At 39.7% G+C, this 26800-nt stretch overlaps 1 protein-coding gene across 7 annotated transcripts in view; it reads right to left on the bottom strand.

Annotated features, from left to right (window-relative positions):
- FAM13A (family with sequence similarity 13 member A) overlaps nt 1–26800 on the bottom strand; it is a 353167-nt gene that overhangs the window by 289860 nt on the left and 36507 nt on the right. For all 7 annotated transcript variants that reach the window (XM_088836241.1, XM_055434557.2, XM_055434553.2 and 4 more), the window contains 2 exons: nt 26207–26396; nt 17356–17565 (listed from right to left, as the gene is read on the bottom strand). In XM_088836241.1, the coding sequence (XP_088692367.1) occupies nt 17356–17565; nt 26207–26396 (400 nt within the window). The remainder of the gene's footprint in view (nt 1–17355; nt 17566–26206; nt 26397–26800) is intronic.

Genomic DNA, 26800 nt, shown 5'->3' with positions numbered 1-26800 from the left:
TTTCTGCTTTATTGACTATGCCAAAGCCTTTGACTGTGTGGATCACAATAAACTGTGGAAAATTTTGAAAGAGATAGGAATACCAGATCATCTGACCTGTCTCTTGAGAAATCTGTATGCAGGTCAGGAAGCAACAGTTAGAACTGGACATGGAACAACAGACTGGTTCCAAAGAGGAAAAGGAGTACGTCAAGGCTGTATACTGTCACCCTACTTATTTAACTTATATGCAGAGTACATCATGAGAAATGTTGGGCTGGAGGAAGTACAAGCTGGAATCAAGATTGATGGGAGAAATATCAATAACCTCAGATATGTAGATGATACCACCCTTATGGCAGAAAGTGAAGAGGAACTCAAAAGCCTCTTGATGAAAGTGAAAGAGGAGAGTGAAAAAGTTGGTTTAAAGCTCAACATTCAGAAAATGAAGATCATGGCATCTGGTCCCATCACTTCATGGCAAATAGATGTGGAAACAGTGGCTGACTGTATTTTTCTGGACTCCACTGCAGATGGTGATTGCAGCCATGAAATTAAAAGACACTTACTCCTTGGAAGGAAAGTTATGACCAACCTAGACAGCATATTAAAAAGCAGAGACATTACTTTGCCAACAAAGGTCTGTCTAGTCAAGTCTATGGTTTTTCCAGTGGTCATGTATGGATATGAGAGTTGGACTATAAAGAAAGCTGATTGCCGAAGAACTGATGCCTTTGAACTGTGGTGTTGGAGAAGACTCTTGAGAGTCCCTTGGACTGCAAGGAGATCCAATCAGTCCATCCTAAAGGAGATCAGTTCTGGGTGTTCACTGGAAGGACTGATGTTGAAGCTGAAACTCCAATACTTTGGCCGCCTGATGAGAAGAGCTGAGTCACTGGCAAAGGCCCTGATGAAAGACTGAGGGCAGGATGAGAAGGGGACAACAGAGGATGAGATGGTTGGACGGCATCACTGACTCAATGGACATGGGTTTGGGTGGACTCCGGGAGTTGGTGATGGACAGGGAGGCCTGGCGTGCTGCAGTTCATGGGGTCGCAAAGAGTTGGACACGACTGAGCGACTGAACTGAACATTTAATACATATTGGATTCTTTAATTTAGATAGGTCAGCTGCTCTAGCCATTCAATAGTTTAAGAAACAGAAAAATGAGGCAAGTAAGATGCAAAGGAAGAGGATGTCAGTGTTACAGATACACAGGTAATGTGCAATTGCAGGAAGTGAAAGCACAGAAAGTCATAGATTGCCACCGACAGTGGCTGTAGATCACAGGATTAGAATGCAGGCTGCTGCTGCTGCTATGTTGCTTCAGTCATGTCCGACTCTGTGCGAGCCCACAGACGGCAGCCCGCCAGGCTCCCCCATCCCTGGGATTCGCCAGGCTAGGAAGCAGGTTTAGCTACCTACTACTTCTGCGACCTCAGATTCTTCACTGAACTGTTCCGTTATTTTTAAGGGTAATATCAACTATGAAACAGGGTTGTGATGAGGATTAAATGAGTTGACAGTTACAGAGTATTTAAAACAAAGTAGGTGACACATACTAAGTGCTATGTTAAGTATTTGTTAAATAAGCAAAGTAATATTTTGCTTTACCTTCATTACCTTGGTTTTATGAATGCAGTGAGGTTTCAGTGAAACGTCTTTTAATAGGAACCCATTTCACCCTTATAAATGTTAGAATTAGTGATGCTGTCAAAAATAGCAATGCTGAAAATGTATAGATGTCCCATCTTTGGTAGAATCATATTGGAGAACATTCTATTTATGACTGGAATAACTCCATTTCTTATTGATCACAATGTGATCCAGTAAACTATACTTTCAGGGCAAATAGATCTCTTGATACTAGAAGTTATTCATATTAATTTTTTGGCCGTGCTGGCTGTTTTTTTCTCTAGTTGCAGTGAGTAGGGGCTACTCTCTAGTTGGAGTGTGCAGGCTTCTCATTGCAGTGGCTTCTCTTGTTGCAGAGCACAGGCTCTCAGGCATGAGGGCTCCAAAAGTTGTTTTGTGTGGGCTCAGCAGTCGTGGCTCCTGGGCTCCAGAGCATAGGCTCAAAAGCTGCGGCACATGGGGCTTAGTTGCTCAATGACATGTAGGATCTTCCTGGACCAGGGACTGAACCTGTGTCTCCTGCACTGGCAGGCAGATTCTTTATACTGATCCACTGGGAAAACCCTATCTTTTTTTTTTTGCATATTATTGTGTCATTTTCCACTGTATGATCTTGCCTAGTAGGAATACATAAGAAATGGAAATAATTGTTTGGCATGATTAAAAATAAATTGATAACTATCCACTTCTCATACCTTTATATTATAAAGATAAATATGAACTAAGAAGGGCTTCCCTGGTAGTTTAGGGTGAAGAATCCACCTGCCAATGCAGGAGACACAAGTTTGATTCCTGATCTGAAAAGATCCCACATGCTACTGAGCAACTAAGCCCATACACCACAACTATTGAGCCTGGGCTCTAGAGCTCAAGAGCCACAACTACTGAAGCCCACATGCCCTACAACCTGTGATCCACAAAGAAGCCACCGCACTAAGGAGCCTGTGCACTACAACTAGAGTAGACCCTGCCAGTTGCAGCTAAAGAAAAGCCTGCATAGAAAGGAAGATGCAGCACAGTCAAAATAAATACATAACATAAAAAAAGAAACTAACAGAAAATGTACTCCTATTTGCCTTTTTTCCTTATGGTGACTAAAGCAAAGTGAGTCTGGATGTTTTCATGGGTGTGTGCTCTCTTTCTAAAATGTGGATTAATTCCCAGCATTTCAGGGTATAATCAACAGCTTTCCAACAGTGTTGACAATGGACATCTGGCCGCCCTTCTGGCTCTGAAATGAAACTTCAAACCCTATGGCAGGCAATGTGTGAAGACACTAGATCAAAAAAAAATATTTAAAATAGTTAGGAATTTATGACATCTTTGAAAAGCAGCAGTACTTTGATGACTTACTTCCACTATTTTGAAATATAATGAGTAATTTCCCAGGAAATAAAACTAACCAAAAAATGCGAAGGGAGACATTTATTCAGAGAATCTCCAACTTAACAAAATACCATGAAATCCTTCATGGCATGAATGAAAAAATCACTAAACATGCTCTCCAAAAGCAAAAATAAGTATGATGGGGAAAATATATCTATCTCCTTCTACCCACAAGCATTCCCGCTTCCTCTGATGGAAGACAGACTGACTGGTTCACTCTACTTCAGCGGCTCTGACAGCAGTGAACCACACTTGGACCTTAATATTCATAATTTACCTTCTGAATCTTTGTTCAAACATATCGGCAGTGAAGTAAAGACTTTATTAGCATGACATTTCTTTTCATATCAAATAATTACATAAGACGTGCGTTAAGATCCCTGAGTTGGGAAGATCCCCTGGAGGAGGGCATGGCAACCCACTCTAATATTCTTGTCTGGAGAATGCCATGGACAGAGGAGCCTGGCAGGTTACAGTCAGACATGACTCAAGCAACTTAGCACCCACAATAATACTGAGGATCTGCAATTTATACTGCTTTTCCAGAAATCTGGGGTAAATATCATCTTTACTGCCCACCTGCAGCTATCCCACAGATAAGACTTCCTCCATATAAGATTAATAACTGCTCCACACGTTTATAATGTCCAGCTGAGCACTGAGGAGGCAAGTATGGGTGCAAATGTGCCTAAGAAGATGCCTTTTGATGTCTTCTAGAAACAAAGTTCATAATAACTATTATTGCTTGCATTATTTTTTGATTCACTGATACCTAAATATAATAAAGAGTACTGTATTCATTCACGTTCATACATTTATATTGGTTATGACAATGTCTCAAGGTCTCACATCATAAATAAGAATGAGCAGTGCTTCTATCTTGGGCACATTTATTCCTAATGTATACTTATCCACATTATGTGTGATGTTGATCATGTGCTTTCTGGTGTGTCTGACTGTCTCTAACACCAGGGATACAGCACTAAACAAAATAAACATCATGCTTTCATTAAGCATATTCTATGTGGGGAAAGAGGGACACAATTGAGCGACTATACACTGCACAATGCAGATATATTAAAATATTATAACTTTCAGAAAAGTGTGGTTACTTCTAGAACTAAATTGGAATAAAAATTAGGATGTGTATAATTTATGAATCCAAAGAGCTTAAAAAAACTTTGTACGTGGAATAATGGTTAGTAATTGAAACAGTCATCATTTTCCTTAATATTAATCTTTTCCTAGGAGAAGAACTAACTTTTTCTATTAGTGAAAAGTGCCATTTCAAATTATTCATGTTTCTTACAAGATTTTCACTATTGGTTGAATGTGACACAGACACATTTTTTTTTTTTTTTAAGCTAAACCACGAACAAAAAACTAGCACAGAATATGTGTGGTATATAGGTAAACGACTCAGCAGTTGAAGAAAACTGTACAACCAGAACTTCTGTTCCAGATTAGGTAGCAAACACTGAAGCATGTGACAAGTATTTGCTCTCATTAAAAAGAGATTACAATCATAATCAGCAATAATGGACCTAATCATGGGATGGCACCCTACTCTAATCTGGACATTCATCCTAGTGCTTTGTCACGTGCTTTGACTTTCTGATGGCCAGGAAGTTATACTGTACATACAATCTTAGCCTCAAGTAGAAAAAAAAAAAAAAACAATTGGCAAAATGCTAATCTCTGCTACAATATATCTCAGGGCTATGGGAAGGTCAGCTATTAAAAGAACCAAAATATTTAACTTCATGGCGCCAGATTATTGAAGTAGCTTTTTATTTCCTCATTAATGCTCACACAAGGATTTATGAAAATTTGCTAATCTATTAGAACAGTGAGTTGCTGCTGACTCTGAAGCCGGAGAAAGGTCACTAGCTCAAGAATGTGGACCGCCTCCAGAAAGAGAAACCAGCAAGAAATCAGGGACCACAGCCTCACAGTCACTTAGAACTGAAAGCTCCTCAAAACCCAATGAGCCTGGAAGCAAGAACTCGGGCTGACACGTTGGTTTTGACCTTGTGAGACCTGGAGAAGAGAAACCAGCTGAGCCTACACAGTTCTCATAGAACAATGAGATAGCAGGTATGTGATGTTTTAAGTCACTATATTTCTGGTAATGTGTCACAGCACCAGTAGCAATCTCACACATCCCCAGCGAGAGATGACTAGACTGAAACAGAGACATTAATTAACTTTTCCATGTTCACACAACTACCAAGTAGCCAAGCTGCAACTCAAATCTGGTCAGTCTGACTGTGGAACACATGCTCTGACCAGTTCATGCCTACAAAGCTCACTTACGAGTATCACTATCACACAGAACCTAGCATGCTGTCTCAAATATGTCAATATTTAAGAAATGATTCTTGAATCAACAAATAAATAAGCAGAACTGGAGAGGAGTAGTGGGAAACTCCTACTGGAAGGAGGAATCTCCATTCATTTACAATCAAATATAACATCTTAGGTCCCGGGGTATATGTGGGGAACAGTATTTTAATAAAAGACTTAAGAATTTCTGGGCACAAAATGCTTCATAAAACAACTAAGAATAAACAAAACACAAATTCTGTTTCTTTCTAAACATGCAGAAGAATGGGAAAAATAATCATAAAATACCAACTATCCTGGATTAGACTGGGTTTTACCTCTGCATTTCATTTCTCGTGAGTGGAACCAAGTCTTTTTAGAGTGATGAGAAGGTTACATACATAATTTTATCTTATGATTAATGGAATTGGTATTTTTCCATGTGAAAGGAAAGGTTATATTTTTACAGCTCTCTCGCAACCCTTGCCCATGACAAAGTTCTCAAAGCCAGGGCAGAATGATAAAGTAACTAATAAAAATTAATAAATGACAACCTATTCTTAGATGTTATTAATAAAACTACAAATCTTATCATTCTGATTAGCTCCTGCAAGATGCAGAGTTATGTTTATTGCCAAATTAGCCTGTATCTAGACTGACATTGACACTCCCAGAATCGACCTGCATGTGAAAGCAAAGGCAAAGGGTGCAGGAAAAACAAGAACTAGACGATGCTTTACATTTCAGTCCTATAACCAAAAACTAATGCTCAGTGACACCAAGTAGTGCATCAGCAAAGCTATGCTGCAGACATTCACTGAATGCCTGTCAGTGGGGATGAAGACATTGATTAAAACATAGCAAGCATTTAAATAATCTATCCATATAGCAAAACTGGGAGCTCACATCTAGGCTAAATGTGAGACACAGGGTGTAACAGCTGACAATTTTGTTTATAATGTAGGAATGTCTATACACCAGAGAACGGGAAAAGCTATCATTCCAATATAGGAGAGGCAGCCTCCCACAGTGACGCTAATCTTCAAAACTACTGGCAATATTGCTGCCAATAAAACTTGGCTTTCTCCATAAAGCTACTGCTACAGTAAGTGGGTAAAGTACAGTAAGTATGTAGTTTCAGTGCAAACCGTACTACTACTATTCTACCTAATCCCCACTACTGAGCCAGCTGACACTATTGCTCAGCTGTAAGTGGACTGGACTGATTTGATGTCCTGTGACTTAAACCATTGCCCAGAGTTATTTAAGGTTGTTTTGGATGTCCCCGTCTTCCCCTGAAGTCTTCAAATTGTTTATGGACTCAGTGTAAAAGTTGACTACGCTCACGGGCTCAGCAAAGCACAGGTTCAGGACAGAGCTTAACATAGTTCAGGTAGAGCTGCAGGTGGCTAGCAAGCTGGTCAATTGGCATCCCTTCAAACCGATACCATTTAAACAATAAACAAATTTTCAGTATTTTATGAATTGATTCTATTGATACGGGTTGTTTGACCCGGTTTTTTTTTTTTTTTTTAGTAAGTCCCTTGTTGGCTGTTGTTTTTCCTCTTCCAGCTCAATCTAAATAAGACTTCTTCATGAAAGCATTCATGAAGAGTGCAGAATTTACTGAAAATTTCACTCAGTTTGTGATAATTCATTCCAAAAATCCAACAGACATTATTTTCATGGCCCTGGAGCTTCTGGATCTCTCTTTTCCCCCTTCAAGCCTATAATTTTCATGTTATTACAAAACTCTACTGCCTGTACTATGAGGATAATGAAAATCAAAAACACAGATGATAACAGGTATTGATGATGATGTAAAGAAATGGAAACTTCCATTAATTGCTGATGAGAATGCAAAATAGTACAGCTACTTTGGAAAATTGTTTCTTAAAATGTTAAAGTCACCATTTGGCTCAGTAGTTTCACTCCTAGGTAGATACTCAAGAGAAATTAACACATAAGAACTTGTACATAAATGTTCATAGCAGCATTATTCCTATGAGCCAACAGATGAAAACAACCCAAATGCCCATCAATTGATGAATGAATAAATGCAGTGTAGTACAGTCTTCAATAGAATACTGCGGCTGCTGCTACTAAGTCGTGTCCAACTCTGTGCGACCCCATAGATGGTAGCCCACCAGGCTCTGCCATCTCTGCCTAGCCATGAAAGAACACCACACTGATTTATGTCCCAAGATGGGTGAATTTTGAAACTTATGCTAAGTGAAAGAGGCCAGTCACAAAAGACAATATATTGCGTGATTCCATTTATAAGAAATGACCACAACAGACAAACCTACACAGATGGAAAGTAGATTAGCGCTTGCCTGACTAGCAGGAGAAGAGGAGGTAAACTGGGAAGGAATGGGGAGTATATGCTAACAGGCTTGGAGATTCTTTTGGAATGATAAAAATATTTTAAAACCAGATAGTAGTGACGATTGCCCTCTCTGAATACATTAAATACCACTTTAAATTGTACACGTTAAAAAGGTCAGTTTTATGGTATGTACATTGTATCTCAAGAAAGAATAAGGCAATTCTGTTGACTTTAAAATCCAGTGTAGGAAAAAGTCAGAAGAGGAGAACTTTCCATTAAAGATGAGTTTATCTACTTTTCCTCTTCACATCTCACTAAGATGACAGGAATTTTTTAAGGTATGAGCCATCATGGATAAAGAGAACACAGCTGAAAAGGCAAGAGTAAATAAAGGATTTCAGCAAATTTACACACGTGCACATTCACAACACATACATACCTCAAGACCAGTTGTTCTAATGCAGAATAATTTTGCACAGTCCTGACCTTTCCAAATTTGCATAATCCCACGCATTACTTAATACTATCTCACAGTGTCAAGGGCATTAAGAGGAAAATATTTATATGCACTCAGTAAACCAAAGATCATCTAGCTATAAGGATCTACAACCTTAGAGATTATAGGGAATTATAAATAAGAAAGGCTTTTTTTTTTTTGTCATGTGGATCTGGATGGAAGCAGAACTAACTGGAATATCATAAAAATGTATAAAGTCATGTGTGGAAACCTGCATTTCCTGGCACCACATTTTCAATTTATTCCAGTAGAAGTTTCACACATCTAAGTGACTGGCAGCTTGGGCAGATGGCAATGATTTAATTCTGCTCTGTGTTTAGGTCTTTCAGTTCAGTTCAGTCGCTCAGTCATGTCTGACTCTTTGCGACCCCATGAATCACAGCACACCAGGCCTCCCTGTCCATCACCAACTCCCGGAGTTCACTCAAACTCATGTCCACAGAGTCGGTGATGCCATCCAGCCATCTCATTCTCTGTCGTCCCTGTCTCCTCCCACCCCCAATCCCTCCAAGCATCAGACTCTTTTCCAGTGAGTCAACTCGTTGCATGAGGTGGCCAAAGTACTGGAGTTTCAGTTTTAGCATCAGTCCATACAATGAACACCCAGGATTGATCTCCTCTAGAATGGACTCGTTGGATCTCCTTGCAGTCCAAGGGACTCTCAAGAGTCTTCTCCAATGCCACAGTTCAAAAGCATCAGTTCTTCGGCGATAGCTTTCTTCACAATCCAACTCTCACATCCATACATAACCACGGGAAAAACCATAGCCTTTACCCAGGACAAAATGAAGAATTTATATATTTAGCATTGCTTATAGAAAACCTAAAAGGCACACACTGAAAATGCAAAGGGCTTAGACTTGGAGTTTAATATAATGATTGTTTTTCACAGAAACAAATGTGTGAGAGTTTAATAATTTTGAAAGGAAAGGAACTTCTCAGTAAGAAGGAATGAACCTAGGGAAGGAAATATGTCATTTTTCCTATGGTGCTCTTACTACCCGAGGGGTAATGACTTAATAACTACTGCTGCTAAGTCACTTCAGTCATGTCCGACTCTGTGCGACCCCATAGACGGAAGCCCACCAGGCTCCCCCGTCCCTGGGATTCTCCAGGCAAGAACACTGGAGTGGGTTGCCATTTCCTTCTCCAATGTGTGAAAGTGGAAAGTGAAAAGTGAAAGTGAAGTCGCTCAGTCGTGTCTGACCCTTAGCGACCCCATGGACTGCAGCCTACCAGGCTCCTCCATCCATGGGATTTTCTAGGCAATAGTACTGGAGTGGCTTGCCATTGCCTTCTCCGGACTTAATAACTAGTACATTATAATTTGCAAGGCAAAACCATTCAGCTCACATCAAACAATCCCAGTGGCACTATGGTATAGAATAGACAAAAGACAACCTTAACTCAAACTTACCTCATGTAATGAAAAAAAAAAAAAATAGTGCAAGGCTCAAGCACCAAGTCAGCAAATGAAATAAGCTTTCTTTACAATTGGGCATTGTGCTGATTAAGATAGGGTACTAGGGTGGTTTTCTTGCGAAAAACAGATGCAATCTAAATTATCAAAGCTCATAAGCTAAAATTGAGGCACTTAACTCTCACACATTGTTTACACAGCTGCTATTATAAAGTTCTCCCCATTTAAATCAAGCATGGGGTGGGTGAAAGGTAAAGGAGAATGTCCATTTAAGAGACAAACTGATCACATATTCTTCCCAAAACCCTACTTAAATGACAGTAAAATGGTGCTTAAAAAGTGTAAGTACCCACGGGCAAAAAAAGAACAGCAGAGAAGACAGAAGGAGAGGAGATTTCAAAGCCATTTGGAAGTGAATGCAAGTGACTGAAAACAGACAGACTGCATGAAAGCCTGTCAAGCTTCAGGCAGCCTCCACCACCCCAGCACCCAGGCAAATGAGCCAGCAGGCAGGAGTACTGAGGCTTAGGCTCTGCATAATGTCAGTGGATTCTCGGACATCTGAAACAGCTAAGGTCTGCAGTGAGGAAACAGCTGAAAACATGAAGATGAGTGAAAATGCGCTAACAAATAACAGGCCCATTAGCATACTTCCCATCTCCCTCCCACTCCTGCTCAAGGAACTCAATAGCTGAAGAGAAAAATAGGCCCACATATTGACATTTGTGGTTCCCCAATGAAACAGCTAGATTTTCCTCTATCCCCACCATCTAATCATCCTGAAGTGAAGTACGCCAATAGACAAGCCCACTGGTCCACGTACAAAATGCTATTCCTAAATCTCAACAGCCAAAGATCCTCATATGTTTGAATAAAGAAAGAAAAAGAAATCCCGCAAACAGAAATATAGGAGGGAAGAAAACCAAACCAAAGCCACATAAACAAATATCCCCAAAAGCCTTATTTGTATCTCAGAAAGAAGAACACAGTGCAATAAAACAAAGTACTTCGGAAAAAAAAAAAAAAAAGAGCATGAATATGTTCAATATTAAAATCAAAGGCTAAAATTTTAAAATAAGGTTAGAAAATAAAATTGATTAAATTTCACAGAAAACAGAATTTAAAGATGATAATCAAACCTCTAAAGGAAAAATAAAAGATAATACAGGTACATTTCCAAGACCAAAAGACAATATTTTCCAAGCTGAAGGGATCTGCTGAGTGTCCAACACAATAAAGAGAAAAGACTGCCAGGAAGAGCAGGTCTGGGAAGATTGGGGAAGGAGGCTCAGGGTGACGCCTACTACTGGGGTTCAGATGGGAGAATAAGAAAAAATGTCCAAGAGCAATTTCCCCAGAAATAAACAATTGACAGATTATTTGACATTTTGAAAAAAACAGGCAATGGTGGATGCGTTGGAGCAATCTAAAAACTGCAGATTATTTTCATTCACACAATTCCCTATAAATCTAAGAGATATTAACATCAGGAAATACACTTCACACAAGTACACACCCTTACATAGTCCTAACAAGGCATACCTTAATTAAAAAGTATACAAATAGTATCAGCTAAAATTGTGGTAGAATGATACTGCAGTAAGTAACAGTGTAACAGAGCTAATTCTGCACATTTCTTAAGCAGGAACAATGAGATAATATCTGGAAGTAAGTAATCAAGATAAAATACTATATTATCAAATGGAAGGAAATATCAAAAGAACAGCTAGACAAGTGAAAACTGATTTCCTCTGGGAAGGAAAATTAAGGGCAGCCAAAGCACGTTTAAGGGTTTAAATGTAAATCTTTCCAATTTATTTTTTAATAAAACCATAGGCATATATTGGTCTGACAAAAATATTTCTTTAAATAAAGGAAATTGTTAAAAGCAATAGGATGATGAATTTTATCAAGTAATAAAATTACTTAAGAACGTGTCACTTCAGTATTTGATTTAAAATGTTACTGACAAACCACCAAACCCATTGTATTAACCACTCATTCCCCCCTTCCCTAACACACACTATGTTCACTGCTGCAATCATGTACCTGTTTTCCAAACACCTTTGTTTTTGTAATCCTTTCTTCTTAAAGCACACACCATCTGTGGTAATTCTACCAGCCCTCCAAAAGTCCCAGTTCAAGTATCATTTCCTTCTTTCATAAACCCTTCTTATCATCTGATTTAGTAAGGATTCCTCCCCTCAAACTCACTTTGCTTTGTATATCCTGGCTTTCTGTGTACCTGTTCTATTCCCCTAATAAACCTGTAAGCTCACTGTTCACAAGACAGTATCCTACTTTTCTGTGTGAGCAATAAAATACCAAACAATGCCTTTGCAAGTGTGTATGCTCAGTTGCTCAGTCATGTCTGACTCTTTGAGACCCTATGGACTGTAGCCTGCCAGGCTCCTCTTGTTCATGGGATTTTCCAGGCAAGAGCACTATAGTGGGTTGCCATTTCCTCCTCCAGAGAATCTTCCTGATCCAGGGATTGAACCCATGTCTCCTGCAGCTCCTGGCATTAGCAGGCAGATTCTTTACCACTGAGCCAACTGGGAAGCAACAATGCCTTTACCTCAATTTATAATTAAAAAATTTTTAATCACTGATTTCATATAAAAGAGTCCTGTACTATTTGTAACATGCAATATTTGCAGGCTCACACTTTCATTAAAATTATATAAAACATTTCAAAAAACAAAAATTGATAATTGATAGCCATTCCAAAAATACTCCCGATGAATTTCTGGAAGATTTGGTCCATTTTGCGTGATTTACCAGGCGAAACAACAACCAAAAGTTCAAGCAGTTTCAACTAATTTGGGCAAGAATTTTGAAATCTTCATTTAACTCCAAACTGGAACTCACTCTTCCCCCCTTTCCTTCCTCCTCCTTAATCATTAGGCAGGTAGGTACATTCACTCTTCTGTAACTTGTGTAATTTTTTATTTAGGAAACAGGGACATTAGAATAAAGGGACTAATTTTAAGGTTAAAAGTTAAAAACTTGAAAGAAATCATACTAAACGGTTCACCTTTATATAACCAAGAAACCAAGGGGTGGGAGCAAGGGCTGAGGATAAACGGTACATAAGCATGGGGACAGAAAGTTGCATTAAAAGTATGGATGCCTGTGTCTCATCTCTAGAGATGATTTAATGTGTCTAGGATGCAGTGATCTCTGGGATTTTTCAAAGCTTCCCAGACGATTCTTATGGGCTGCCACAATTGAGAAGCAGAACTTAACATCTATTAAATATATGGTACATGACCAACACTGTTCTAACTGCTTCAGAGGATAAACTCAGCATCCACAACAAGCTCAAGAAGTGCACACTACTGCGCACTCCATAGTAGTAAAACTATGTGTGGTGGTTTTACAGTGTCCACAAAGTCTGACACTTCTTCCTTCAAAAGACAGTGCCCGAGTCCTCTCCTCTTGAACGTGCTCCTAATGAATATAATTCAGTACATGATGCTATTGGATTTCTGGGGCTAGGTCACTGAAAGGATAGTTTCCATCTCTCCTGATGTGCTCACACTCTGGGGGAAGCCAGTTCCATGTTATGAGAACATCAAGTAGCCATCAGGAGATGCTCACAGAGAAAGGAACTGAGGCGTCTCACCCAGAGCTAGCACTACACAGTCAGCCATGTGAACAAACCACCCTGGAGGCAGATCTCCAGGCTCCAGTCAAGCTTTCAGGTAACTGCAGCCCTTTGACAACTCTTGAGAGCAACTTCCTGACAGAAAATACATGTTTAATGTAGTTTTCAGAAAACTGTTATGTAGCAATAGATATCTAATTTACTAAGACACAGAAAGGTTAAGTAACCGTCCATACTAATGCAGCTGGAAGAATGGACCCAGAGCTAATGCTCTAAACCACAGGCTGTAATTTCCTCCTTCAAAATTAATCTTATTTTCTGTGTATCTCACTAGAGTTGATGCTGGAATCAAAAGAGATTATATAAATAAAGTATCTTCTAGGTATTATGCAGTGAGTAGTCACTAACTAGCACCTATTATCACTAGAAGAAATAAATTCTTACAGAGAATCAATATTAAAATACAATCAATTTACAGAAAATTATACAAAAAACAAAAACAATACGCAGTAGTAATTTTTAGACAGCTTATCATTTAGTTTAAACTCATTCCTATTCCTATCTCTGTTAGTCATTAAAGATTTCTAAGAAAAAAAACATCAATTCCGTAGTAATTAATGATTTCTGTTCTAGACAGTATCTAACTAGCATCCTCTGTAGGCATTTTACTAATTAATTTTTAATAATACATACACCAAATTGTGATAATTGTTTTTTTTTAAAGCAGTGCTATGGATTAAATTCTAGTGACTATATCGGAGAAGGCAATGGCAAGCCACTCCAGTACTCTTGCCTAGAAAATCCCATGGATGGAGGAGCCTGGTAGGCTGCAGTCCGTGGGGTCGCTAAGGGTTGGACACGACTGAGCGACTTCACTTTCACTTTTCACTTTCACACACTGGAGAAGGAAATGGCAACCCACTCCAGTGTTCTTGCCTGGAGAATCCCAGGGACTGGGGACCCTGGTGGACTTCTGTCTATGGGGTCACACAGAGTCGGACATGACTGAAGTGATGCAGCAGCTACAAAGTCAAAGGTTAAAGCCCTAAACTCCAATGTGACCTAAACTCCAATATTTGGAAGCAGGACCTTTCAGTTCAGTTTAGTTGCTCAGTCATGTCCGACTCTTTGCGACCCCATGAATCACAGCACGCCAGGCCTCCCTCTCCATCACCAACTCTCAGAGTTCACTCAAACTCATGTCCATCGAGTTGGTGATGCCATCCAGCCATCTCAGTCTCTATCGTCCCAGTCTCCTCCCACCCCCAATCCTTCCTACAGGGGTAATTAAGGTTACATGAGGTCATAAAGGTGAGGCTCCAAGACCCTCTTCAGATTCAATGCAATCTTATCAAATTACTATGGCATTTTTCACAGAACTAGAACAAAAAAGTCTTAAAATCTTTATGGCTAAACAAAAGGCCTCAAATAACCACAGCAATCTTGAAAAAGAAAAATGAAGCTGGAGAAATCTGACTCCCTGACTTCAGACTTTATAACAAAGCTACAGTCATTAAAACAGTATGGCATCAGCACAAAACAGACACATAGATCAATGTAACAGAACAGAAAGCCCAGAAAAAAAATTCACACATTTATCAACTAATCTATGACAAAAGATGAAAGACTATGTAATGGGAAAGGACAGTTGCTTCAATAACTGGTGCTGGGAAATCTAGACAGTTATATCTAGAAGAATAAAATCACATCATTTTCTCACACCATATAAAAAATAAACTCAAATTGATTAAAGACCTAAATCTAAGACCCAAACCATAAAACTCCTAGGAGAAAACAGGCAAGACACAAACTGCAGCAGTATTGTTTTGGATCTATCTCTTAAAGCAAAGGAAACAAAAGCAAAAATAAACAAATGGGGTCTAATTAAACTTAAAAGCTTCAGTATAGTGAAGGAAACCATTGAAAAAAATGAAAAGACAACCTATTAAATGGGATAAAATATCTGTAAAAGATAAGACCAGTAAGGGGTTAACATCCAAAATATATAAATAGCTCACACAATTCATTATCAATAAAAACCAAATCAATTAAAAAATGGGCAAAAAGACCTGAATAGACAGACATTTTTCCAACGACAACATACATATGGCTAACAGGAATATGAAAAGGCGTTCAACATCACTCATCATTCAGTTCAGTTCAGTTCAGTCGCTCAGTCGTGTCCGACTCTCCGCGACCCCATGAATCACAGCACATCAGGCCTCCCTGTCCATCACCAACTCCCGGAGCTCACTCAGACTCAAGTCCACAGAGTCGGTGATGCCATCCAGCCATCTCATCCTCGGTCGTCCCCTTCTCCTCCCGCCCCCAGTGCAAATCAAAACCACAATATACTACCACCTCATACTTGTTAGAATGGTGATCATGAAAAAGAACACAAATAACAAATGTTGCTGAGGATGTGGAGAAAAGGGAAGCCTTGTACAATGTTGATGAGAACTGGTGCAGCCACTATGAAAACAAGTATAGAGTTTTCTCAAAAAACTAAAAATAGCATTACCATTATGACCGAGCAATTTCACAGAGTTTTCTCAAAAAACTAAAAATAGCATTACCATTATGACCGAGTAATTTCACTTCTAGACATACCTATATCCAAAAATATGTAAACACTAATTTGAAAAGATACATGTAGTCCAATGTTCACAGTGGCACTATTTACTGTAGCCAAAATATATAAGCCGACTAAGTGTCCTTCGATAGATAAATACGTATATACATATATATGTGTGTGTGTGTGTATACACATATCTCAGCCATAAAATAAAAATGAAATTTTGACATTTGCAACAACGTGGATGAACCTGGACAATATTATGTTTAGTGAAATAAGTCAGATAGAGAAAGACAAATATTGTCTTATCACTTAAATGTGAAATCAAAAAACATAAAACAAATGAATACACATAACAGAATAGAAACAGACTTGGAGAAATAGAGGATATCCCAGTAGCTACCAATAAGAAGGAAGAGATAGGGGCAAGACAGGTAGGGGTAGGGGATTAAGAGGCACAAATTATTACATATAAAATAAATAAGGTACAAGGATATATTGGATCGCACAGGGAATATAGCCAATATTTTATAATAACTTTAAATGAAGTATAACATATAAACATTTTGAATCACTATGTTATACACCTGAAACTAATATTGCAAATGAACGCTACTTCAAAGAAGAACAGATGCTAAAGAACCTCTAAACAATCAATTTTATCTTCAACGATATAAAACAAATACTATTTTAGGACTCAATATTGCTTATGAGAAAGCACACTAGTGACTTTTCAGTCTCACAGGACACTAAGCAAACACAATTTAATATTCCCTACACAGAATTTAATGCCTCAGTCTTAGTACTTCGATGGCAGTCACTAACTAGTCAGAAAAGAATTTCTTTGTCCCAAAAGTACCAGGGCTTTTAACTATTATGTTATTTATATACTTGACGAGTTGACTCACTGGAAAAGACTCTGATGCTGGGAGGGATTGGGGGTGGGAGGAGAAGGGGACAACAGAGAATGAGATGGCTGGATGGCATCACCAACTGGATGGACATGAGTTTGAGTGAACTCCGGGAGTTGGTGATGGACAGGGAGGCCCGGCGTGCTGTGATTCATGGGGTCGCAAAGAGTCAGACACGACTGAGCGACTGAACTGAACTGATGCCAATAGTCTTAGAAATTATATTTAATAATAGCATTTCATAATCAATTTAGTATTATTTTAGGTGAGAAGGCAATGGCAAGCCACTCCAGTACTCTTGCCTAGAAAATTCCATGGATGGAGGAGCCTGGTGGGCTGCAGTCTGTGGGGTCGCTAAGGGTCGGACATGACTGAGCGACTTCACTTTCACTTTTCACTTTCACACATTGGAGAAGGAAATGGCAACCCACTCCAATGTTCTTGCCTGGAGAATCCCAGGGAAGGGGGAGCCTGGTGGGCTTCCGTCTATGGGGTCACACAGAGTCGGACACAACTGAAATGACTTAGCAGCAGCAGCAGCAGTGTAGAAGGTAAGGATCTAGAATAAGATAGCCAGGTGACAGTAATGGAGAAATTGTAAATATTTAAAATCTGTTAGGTGAAAAATAAAATTGCTTTAATTCCTAGTAGGATTTGGTGTACTGACCCTGAAAGAGCTGAAGGAAGCGAGGCTGCAGCGTGGAGGTGATCACACTCTCGGGCAGCTCCCTCAGGAAGAGCTTTAACAGGCTGGCCGCTGCACACACGTCCCCATCTCGCCCTAGCTCCACAGGCACCCCGCTCTCAAACTTCCATCGAAGCTGTTCCACCACCTTGACATTGCCGTTCACCCGGAAAAGGCCTTCCTGGGTGAGTCCTGAAACAGCCAAGATGACATACAGAAAATAAACAGAGGTCTCTCACATACAAACATGAAAGAAGAGTAACAAATAAGCCTCAGTATAAAATTTCCTGAATAATTATCAAGCACTGGAAGATTTTCACATTTTATAAAAATGTTTTCTAAGAAAAATAAGTTTTCCCATTTACTATGTATAACCCAAAACATTGTATATGATTGTTGTGAAAGCTGATCTCTAAAAAATAAGATCAGGACACAATAAACACAGAACACACACTACTCTACAAAGAAACGTCATTCACATAATCTTCCACAGTACACAACAGAAATTTACTCTGGGCTCCAAAAACAACTTATCATTTTGAGAACAACTATTTAAAAAAAGAATAACATGTATGTAAGAAACTTCTTAACTGTATGTGATTACCTTTGCAATTATTTGATAAAGAACTATTACTTCTTTCAGTTCAGTTCAGTCGCTCAGTCGTGTCCGACTCTTTGCGACCCCATGAATCACAGCACGCCAGGCCTCCCTGTCCATCACCAACTCCCGGAGTTCACTCAAATTCATGTCCATCGAGTCGGTGATGCCATCCAGCCATCTCATTCTTGGTTGTCCCCTTCTCCTCCCGCCCTCAATCCTTCCTAGCATCAGAGTCTTTTCCAGTGAGTCAACTCGTCACATGAGGTGGCCAAAGTATTGGAGTTTCAGCTTTAGCATCAATAAATACAAACCTAGAGACTGTAAAGTAGTTAAGAAAAGATCTTGGCCTTTAGCCTATCGATCTGTGATTATTAATGTTAGTTGGGGTCAGCAGAGAAGGCTCCCCGGAGAAACCTCTCATTTATTGGGGCCCTCTCCAGTGCTCTATCCCTGATTCTGTACTCTTAATTCTGCATTCTTTCTCTTAAAGAGGGCCACAAAAGGATTAAGCATCACAACCCAAAAGAACTTAATCGATCCCTGACAAAAAGAAACCATTATATGAATAGAGAAGCTGAGAGAGAACAGAGAGAAAGGTAGGCGGGTGAAAACATGGAGTGTTTAAGTCAGAGTCACGGGTTAATAAAATGGAAGAAATGGTAAGTATAGGGTAATGCATGTCAAGACAAAGGGCAAAGACTTTATCATAATTTATCAACGGAACATTAAATGCGTGTTTGACGGCAGGAGACACCATAAACAAGGTTGAAGGAAGACCTAGCTAAGTAGAGAATGCAGAGGGCAGAACGCTTGCCTTAGGGTGACTACAGTCTATGTAAGGCAGTAACACAGAGGCTACGGTGGGAAGGGAGTGAAAAGGAAAGAATAAAGATGATTTGGGAGCTTGGTACATATAAAGAAAACAGAGAAGTGGGGAAGATTGAAAAGTAACTTTAATATTTGACAACTAGGAATTCAGGAAAAAGTACTGTAAAGAATGAGGTGGGGTGGGGGGTGGAAGGGTGGTAGCTGGTTTGACGTAGAGGACAATGTTTTCCAGCTCAGTGTGCTGGGTTCGAGGAGACAAAGTACCACAAAAGCAAGCGAGTCAGATGGTAGAAGAATGTTGGAGGTGAGAGGAACAATCTAAGAAGAGAGTAACCCATGGACTCAACTCGCCACTCTCTTTTTGAGAGTCCAGTGGTGAATTTCAGCCAACAACCTAAGCATTGAAGCCTATCTGACTTACTTAGATGGCAGGTGTTTGTTCCTATCAGCCTTGGTTTCTCTCTCTTTCCTCTAACTGTATTTCTCTAAAGAAAAAGAAAGCTAATTTCATTTTACTTTGTAATTTGATAAGACATTTATGAATCGTTTAATTCAGCAGAGTACGTTAGGTACTAAAACAAAAAGACCAACTAGTTTTTTGAGGGAAAAAACTTCAAATACCACCAGGATCCTTATGGAATTTGTCATCTGGTAAGATGTTTTTGTACTTCTACATATACACATATTATTGGGTTATGAAGAACATAAGTATCAAAAATTGATATGAATTTTAGCTCAATTTTGACAAAAATTTGCAAACCAGAGATGATATTAAAAATATTTCACAGTTGGTATGGCTAGGCCGCCGTGTAAGAGAGGAGACCCCAGGCAGTTTGTGAGCTAGGCAGCTTCTCGACTGGCCCTAGTGGCTGACCCTCGCCTCTTGGTATCCATGCCATATGGAATCCCCTACCCACCTCGAGTGTGGTTTGGACCTAGTGACTAGCTTCTAAACAAGAGAACGTGATGAGGTTCCAATCTCACTTCTGAGATTAGGTTATAAGACTGTGATGTCTACATTGCTTGCTTGTGTTCTCTGACTGTTCTTGTTTGCTCACTATGATGAATCAACTGTTATTTTGTGAGCTCCCTTACAAAAAGGTCCACGTGGCAAGGAACTGAGGGCAGTTTCTGGACAACAGTCAGTGAGTAACCCAGACCCTCAGGTCAACAGGCCACAAGGGACTGGATCCTGCCAACAACCACAAGAATGAGCTTGGACGTGAACTTTACCCAGTTAAGTCCTGATATGAATGGTAGCCTCAGCCAACACCATGACTGCAGCCTTAAAAGAGACCCTAAAACAGAAGACATAACTAAGCTGTGCCCAAATTTCTAACCCATAGGAACTGTGGGATAATAAACAGTTTTAAGCTACTATGTTTTGGGGTCATCTGTTTAGCACCAACAGATAACTCATGTGATATGCCATTTGCTCTAATAGTGCTGAGTACCAGTTACTACCAGGAGACTTCAGCTTAGTCATTTTTAAAGCTTTCAAGGTCTGTTTCCTCTACAAAGCTTCATTTATAACTTCAGAAACATATTCTGGCATCAAGCAGATAGCACCCAACAAAAGAGAATCCATTCCTGGTCAAGGCCCAAATTCTGAAGATACATAATTTGACAATATAGTCCTCTATCTACCCAGCTCGAGAGCCTGCTTTTGGCCCAGAAAATGCCCCTGGCTCTCATTTCACAGTAATTTTCTAGCTTTGACCTGAGGTTCCCTCTTCCAACAAGGTTTTTTGACCCTTCCCTCAAATAAATGTACTTTCAGTTATTCAAAAATAACTAGCCAGCTCCAAGAACTGGGTTTAGTCTTAATCGTTCTTGATCCCTGGGGACCTTAATAAGGGAAAGAGAAGCTACAAACAGAAGTCATCAAAGTCAGTGCTTCTCAACCATTTTTTCTGCCCTGATTTCACTTATTGGCAGAACTCTCTTCCCTCAGGAACTTTTCTCACCCAAACAACTTGAAGGATACTTAGTGACTTTTCAATCGGGACACAGCTATTTTACTCTGGCGAAAAGAATCCATATAGTTTTTTAAAGTCCCTTATGCTGTGATTCATGGGGTCGCAAAGAGTCGGACACGACTAAGCGACTGAACTGAACTGAACTGATGAACTTATAGTATGTACAATACCCATATGAAACTTACCAGACTATATAGTCTCTAATATTTCCTGTTATAAATTTTTAGGAAATGATTACAACAGAAACGTTCAGAGGGAGGAGATGTTTAGAAAGCTTTATGGAGTTACTCTTGTACATTTGAGACTCCGTCACATTTGATTTCATGAGATGTAGATTAATCATAATGAAACATCAATTTTTAATGGATTCAGTTCAGTTCAGTTCAGTCGCTCAGTCGTGTCCGACTCTCCGCGACCCCATGAATCACAGCACGCCAGGCCTCCCTGTCCATTACCAACTCCCGGAGTTCACTCAAACTCATGTCCATCGAGTCGGTGATGCCATCCAGCCATCTCATTCTCCGTCGTCCCCTTTTCCTTCCGCCCCCAACCTTTCCCAGCATCAGAGTCTTTTCCAGTGAGTCAACTCGTCGCATGAGGTGGCCAAAGTATTGCAGTTTCAGCTTTAGCATCAGTCCCTCCAATGAACATCCAGGATTGATCTCCTCTAGAATGGACTGGTTGGATCTCCTTGCAGTATAAGGGACTCTCAAGAGTCTTCTCCAACACCACAGTTCAAAAGCATCGATTCTTCGGCGGTCAGCCTTCTTCACAGTCCAACTCTCACATCCATACATGACCACGGTGAAAACCATTGCCTTGACTAGATGGACCTTGGTTGATTAGCAATGCCAAAAAATAACATATACAGCACTGACAGCTACAATTGAAGTATTTATTTAAAAATCTAATAAATACATGTATGATCGTATGAATCCATCAACAGAAACTGAACATGCCAGAAGTCAGAATTTTTCTTATTAGCACACTGGCCCAGATAGTCATATGACAATATGTATGCATATTCTGACATCTGGTGGTAAGTAGAGAATCCTACACTATTTAAATATCCCACAGCATCTTCATGTTAAAGTAGAAGCAATCCAGTAACACAGAAAACAAGATTAGTTATTTTAAAATAACTAATCAGTATAAAGATGATATGACTCATAACTTACAAGATTTTCCTTTGAATGGAAAAATACATGTAAATTTTGTGGGTTTTTTTGTTTTTATAGAAACCCAAAGTCTATTTTTGTTTTTCAGTTGCTCAGTTGTGTCTGACTCTTTGCGACCCCATAGAGTGCAGCACGCCAGGCTTCCCTGTCCTTCACTATCTCCAGAAGTTTGCTCTAACTCACATCCACTGAGTCGCTGATGTCATCCAACCATCTCATCCTCTGTTGCCCCCTTCTCTTGCCCTCAATCTTTCCCAGCATCAGGGTCTTTTCCAATGAGTCGCCTCTTTGCATTAGGTGGCCAAAGAAAAGTCTATTTAAAAGACTTAATAAACACTTTCTGTTCTAAAATTCCTTTATAATAGTAAAAGGTTTCCCTCACAGCAAGTTGTTATATATCTACATTTACATTAAACAACAAAGTATGACTATAATATCTAAATACGGTTAATTATACAACCAATCATCCCTAAACCCATATCTGACAGAGTGCCTACTGTCTCACAGGTGCATAATAAATACTTGTTGACTTAAGCTATAAAACAGTTAAACAAAACCAACTGAAGTATCTTGCCCTCAAACTCCATTTTGTCTTTGTTGTTTAGTCACTTAGTCATGTACGATGCTTTTGTGACCCCATGGACTGTAGCCCATCAGCCTCCTCTATCCGTGGGATTTCCCAGGCAAGAATATTTGAGTGGGTTGCAATTTCCTTCTCCAGAAGATCTTCTTGTCCCAGGGATTGAACCCAAGTATCCTGCATTGGCAGACGGAATTCTTTACCACTAAGCCACCAGGGAAGCTCCTCAAACTCCATACCATACTTCAAACTTACAAGGGCCCTATGGTTTATTAACATAATAGTTTCAAATACAGAAAGAAGCTTCTGGTTGTCTACAGTGTAACTAACTACACAGCTTTTCAAAATACAGGGCAGGTGCCTGTCAAGACTGATTCAGTAGATCCAAAGTACTGTCAATGAATATGTATTCTGAACACAAATTCTTAAGCAGGGTATTCTTAATCCTGGTTAAGAATGACTGACTGAAGGACTTCCCTGGTGGTCCAGTAGTTAAGACTCTGTGTTTCCAGTGCAGGGGCCATGTGTTTGCTAGCTGACTGGGCCCACTAAAACATCTAGTTTTGTCCTACCTGAATACACCCTATTAAAGCACAATGAAGGGTACACTAAGGAGAAATAGAAGAAATGCAATCTCTAATTCAAAATTTGCCCAGATTTTCATACACTGATGGCATGAACGTAAACTAGCTCAACTCCTAAGATTATTAGTGCACATATCTTTTGATCCATAAGCCCACTTCCAGAAGGTTAGTCTATAGGCACATCACAGTGCTCGATACATGTTAAAGGTCGGTCACCGAATCATTGTCTGCAAACATTGAAAGACTGGAACAATTCAACGCTGATCACGATGTGACTAGTTAACACAGTGACACATATATACATAAAGTGTAACAACATGCAGAGGAATAAAGAATTAAATGAGGAAAGCTCTTTATGCAAAATGGAACAGTCTTCAAAATATACCCTTGAGTGATTTTTTCAAAGAAGATTCATAAACAGTGTGTATGATGTGCTAATGTTAAAAGGGAAAAAGAAAATACACAAATATGTTCAAATATCTTTGCAAGAAAATAGCAAAAAATAGTTTAGTAGTATTGTTTTGCGGAGAAGGCAATGGCACCCCACTCCAGTACTCTTGCCTGGAAAATCCCACGGACGGAGGAGCCTGGTAGGCTGCAGTACATGGGGTCGCGAAGAGTCGGACACGACTTAGCAACTTCACTTTCACTTTTCACTTTCATGCATTGGAGAAGGAAATGGCAGCCCACTCCAGTGTTCTTGCCTGGAGAATCCCAGGGACAGGGGAGCCTGGTGGGCTGCCATCTATGGGGTTGCACAGAGTCGGACACGACTGAAGCGACTTAGCAGCAGCAGCAGCAGTACTGTTTTGGGGAGGGGGAGATGAATGGTCAGGGGACAGGGTTTGGAGGGAGAGACTTTTCACTGTATACCTTTCTGAATTTCAAACCACATAAATTTAGTAGTTATTCAATATTGTTTTAAAAGATTAAAAATAAAAATGATTTCACATAAAGTGTTAATCACTCAGTTGTGTTCAACTCTTTGTGACCCCATGGACTGTAGCCAGTCGGGCTTCTCTGTTCATAGAATTCTCCAGGCAAGAATACTGTTGTGGAATGACATTCCCTTCTCCAGGGGATCTTCCTGACCCAGGGATCAAACCCAGGTCTCCCCCACTGCAGGCAGATTATTTACAGTCTGAGCCACCAGGGAAGCCCAATTTTACATTAGCAGCAGCAGCAACCTCAAAAGGCTATTATTTAATCATTGTTGGGTAAAAGGTCAGAATACTGGTGATGCCATAATGAAAATATTATCTCAGGTGGTCACAGTTTGGCATCCAAATGAGTAATACCAAACAACCCAATTTAAGATATTAAATGAAGTATCTAGTGATCGTCTTGTATCTAACTCAGAGGTTACAGTTTTACTCAATAGTGAGTGTGTAACTAAGTCCTGTCAAAGCTCTAACTCTGTAACACCTGGCTTCAAGATTTTGTAGGCCAAGGGCCCATCTTCCTGCCATACTGCATATAACACCTTTGTGTTTAACCTGCTTAAAGTGTTTGAACAAACCCAGAACTGTTCTCTAAGAATCTCACCCTCCTGCAGCTATCTTCCTCCCAAAACACTAACTCCTAGAAGGTAAGAATGCAATGAGTCCCTGGCTCTTCAGTTTTCAAAGCAGAATACTATAATATTTTCTCATCTACATACCAAATAACCTGAGCAAACGACTGTTTTTCAATTAACACAAAACACCTGACAGCCTTCTGAGGCCTGAACTGTCTGCCATTTAGTCCCTGTCACAGCACATACATGTTCCTACATAGGAAAGGTGGAACATTTCCCTGCAGCCTCCTCCTCAGCAGGGGCAACTGACTTGGAATCACGCCAAGAGTCAGGGGATGTAAACTGCGCAAAGTACAGCATATCTTCCAAATCTCAAGTTTTACCTTTAAAAATATCAAGTTTCATATTCTACTCTGCAGAGTCTTGTTTTAGTATAGAAATGTTTGTTTCAGTATAGAAAATGAAGATTACAAGCTCTTCCCTCAGGACAGCTTCTTTCCAAATCTCTTAAAGTTTATTGATATTTATTATAGTTTGGAGCTCTCCCATCACCCTGTCCTCATTTGAGAAGCATCATTCTCTCAAACTCTTGAGGGTCCCTTGGAGAGCAAGAAGGTCAAGCCAGTCAGTACTAAAGGAAATCAACCCTGAATATTCACTGAAGGACTGATGCTGAAGCTGAAGCTCCAGTACTCTGGCCACCTGATGTGAAGAGCTGACTCACTGAAAAAGACTCTGATGCTGGGAAAGATTGAGGGCAGGAGCAGAGGGGGACGACAGAGGATGAGATGGTTGGATGGCATCACCGACTCAATGGACATGAGTTTGAGCAACCTGTGGGAAACAGACAGGAAGGGAACCCGGATGTGCTACAGTCCATGGGGTCACAAAAATTCGGACAGGACTGAGTGACTGAACAACATTCTCTCAAGTCATCCAGGTTTTTAAGCCCTATTTTAAATAAAATAATTTAAAAAGCTGTAAAACATACGTGCTCTCACTAAGAAAGAGAGGATATGATTTTCTCTTTATAATGCAATGTTCTATGGCAGTCTGCAATTATTTTATACAATTTTATCGTTCCAAAAGTTAATGCCACTTCCCAACACCATAGTAGGTTATACATAACACTTTCTTTTGCTATTTCTGCTGAGTTTTGAAAGCAATCAACATATTCAATAAGTTCATGACTGACCTCAAACTGAAAGAGATACTCAAAGTATTCTGTTACATTAAAAAGTATTGACTCTCAGAGGGAATGAGTCAAGAGAACTCAGAATTAATATTAAAACAGTGTCTTTTAGTACTTAACACTAGGAATCATTCCAAACTAGAAACCTCAATAACTAAAGTGATTTCTCCATGGTAAGCTGAATTAAGTATTTTCCAAATAATGTTAAACAGTCATAATGCTCTTAACATCCTTTTATAAGGGCAGGGTACATTATGCCGTAATTCAATATTCTGATTAAGGTGTTTTAGGGAATATTCTAATAATTCATGATGAATTCACCCTGAAACATTCTTTTGTAAAAACAGCAGAGTTACACAACATGACTGGACTTACCGTGCATGGTCAAGTACTCCACTATGCTCCCCACGATAGCTGGAACACCGTTCTCGGTCAGCCCCTGCTGGTGAAGGTCCTGGAGACTGACTCCAAACAACTTGGTATAGGTGGGATTCCTCTGCTCGTGTAGTGGCACTGCCACTATCTTTTTCATGTCTTCTTTCAGCCGAACCGCTGTTTTACTTTGCTTAAAATAGCATGAGAGAAAAGAGCAGTCAGTTATATTTACCACAGGAGGCTGCATGCTTACTACAAAATCACCTGAGTTGAAGGGTAAGTATTGGAGGCTGCAGAGTAGTGGTCTTCACTTATTTTTATGTCAACTCAAACTTAAATCCCTAATAACTCTCAAATGCTGCTCAGTGTTAGGAACAGCATACACGGATATAATGATTAAAAGAAGTGAAAGATAATGAGAAACCTAAAGCCGCAACTTAACTGTAGCTAAGAGAGGGAGCAATACACTGCAGTATCTAAGAGAGATTACTACAGTAACCTGGGGTGTGACTCACAAGTACCTGGTGAACAGGAAAATGAAACATGTGTCACAACACTGAAATCCCATGCAGATCCTGTAATAGTAAGATGTCA

Source organism: Moschus berezovskii, chromosome 5 (genome assembly GCF_049115385.1).
Source record: "Moschus berezovskii isolate FMDL1 chromosome 5, NW_MosBer_1.0, whole genome shotgun sequence".
NCBI classification, from domain to species: Eukaryota; Metazoa; Chordata; class Mammalia; order Artiodactyla; family Moschidae; genus Moschus; species Moschus berezovskii.
The sequence above is the reverse complement of the archived record's forward strand: the minus strand, read 5'-3'. Positions and strand labels throughout refer to the sequence as shown.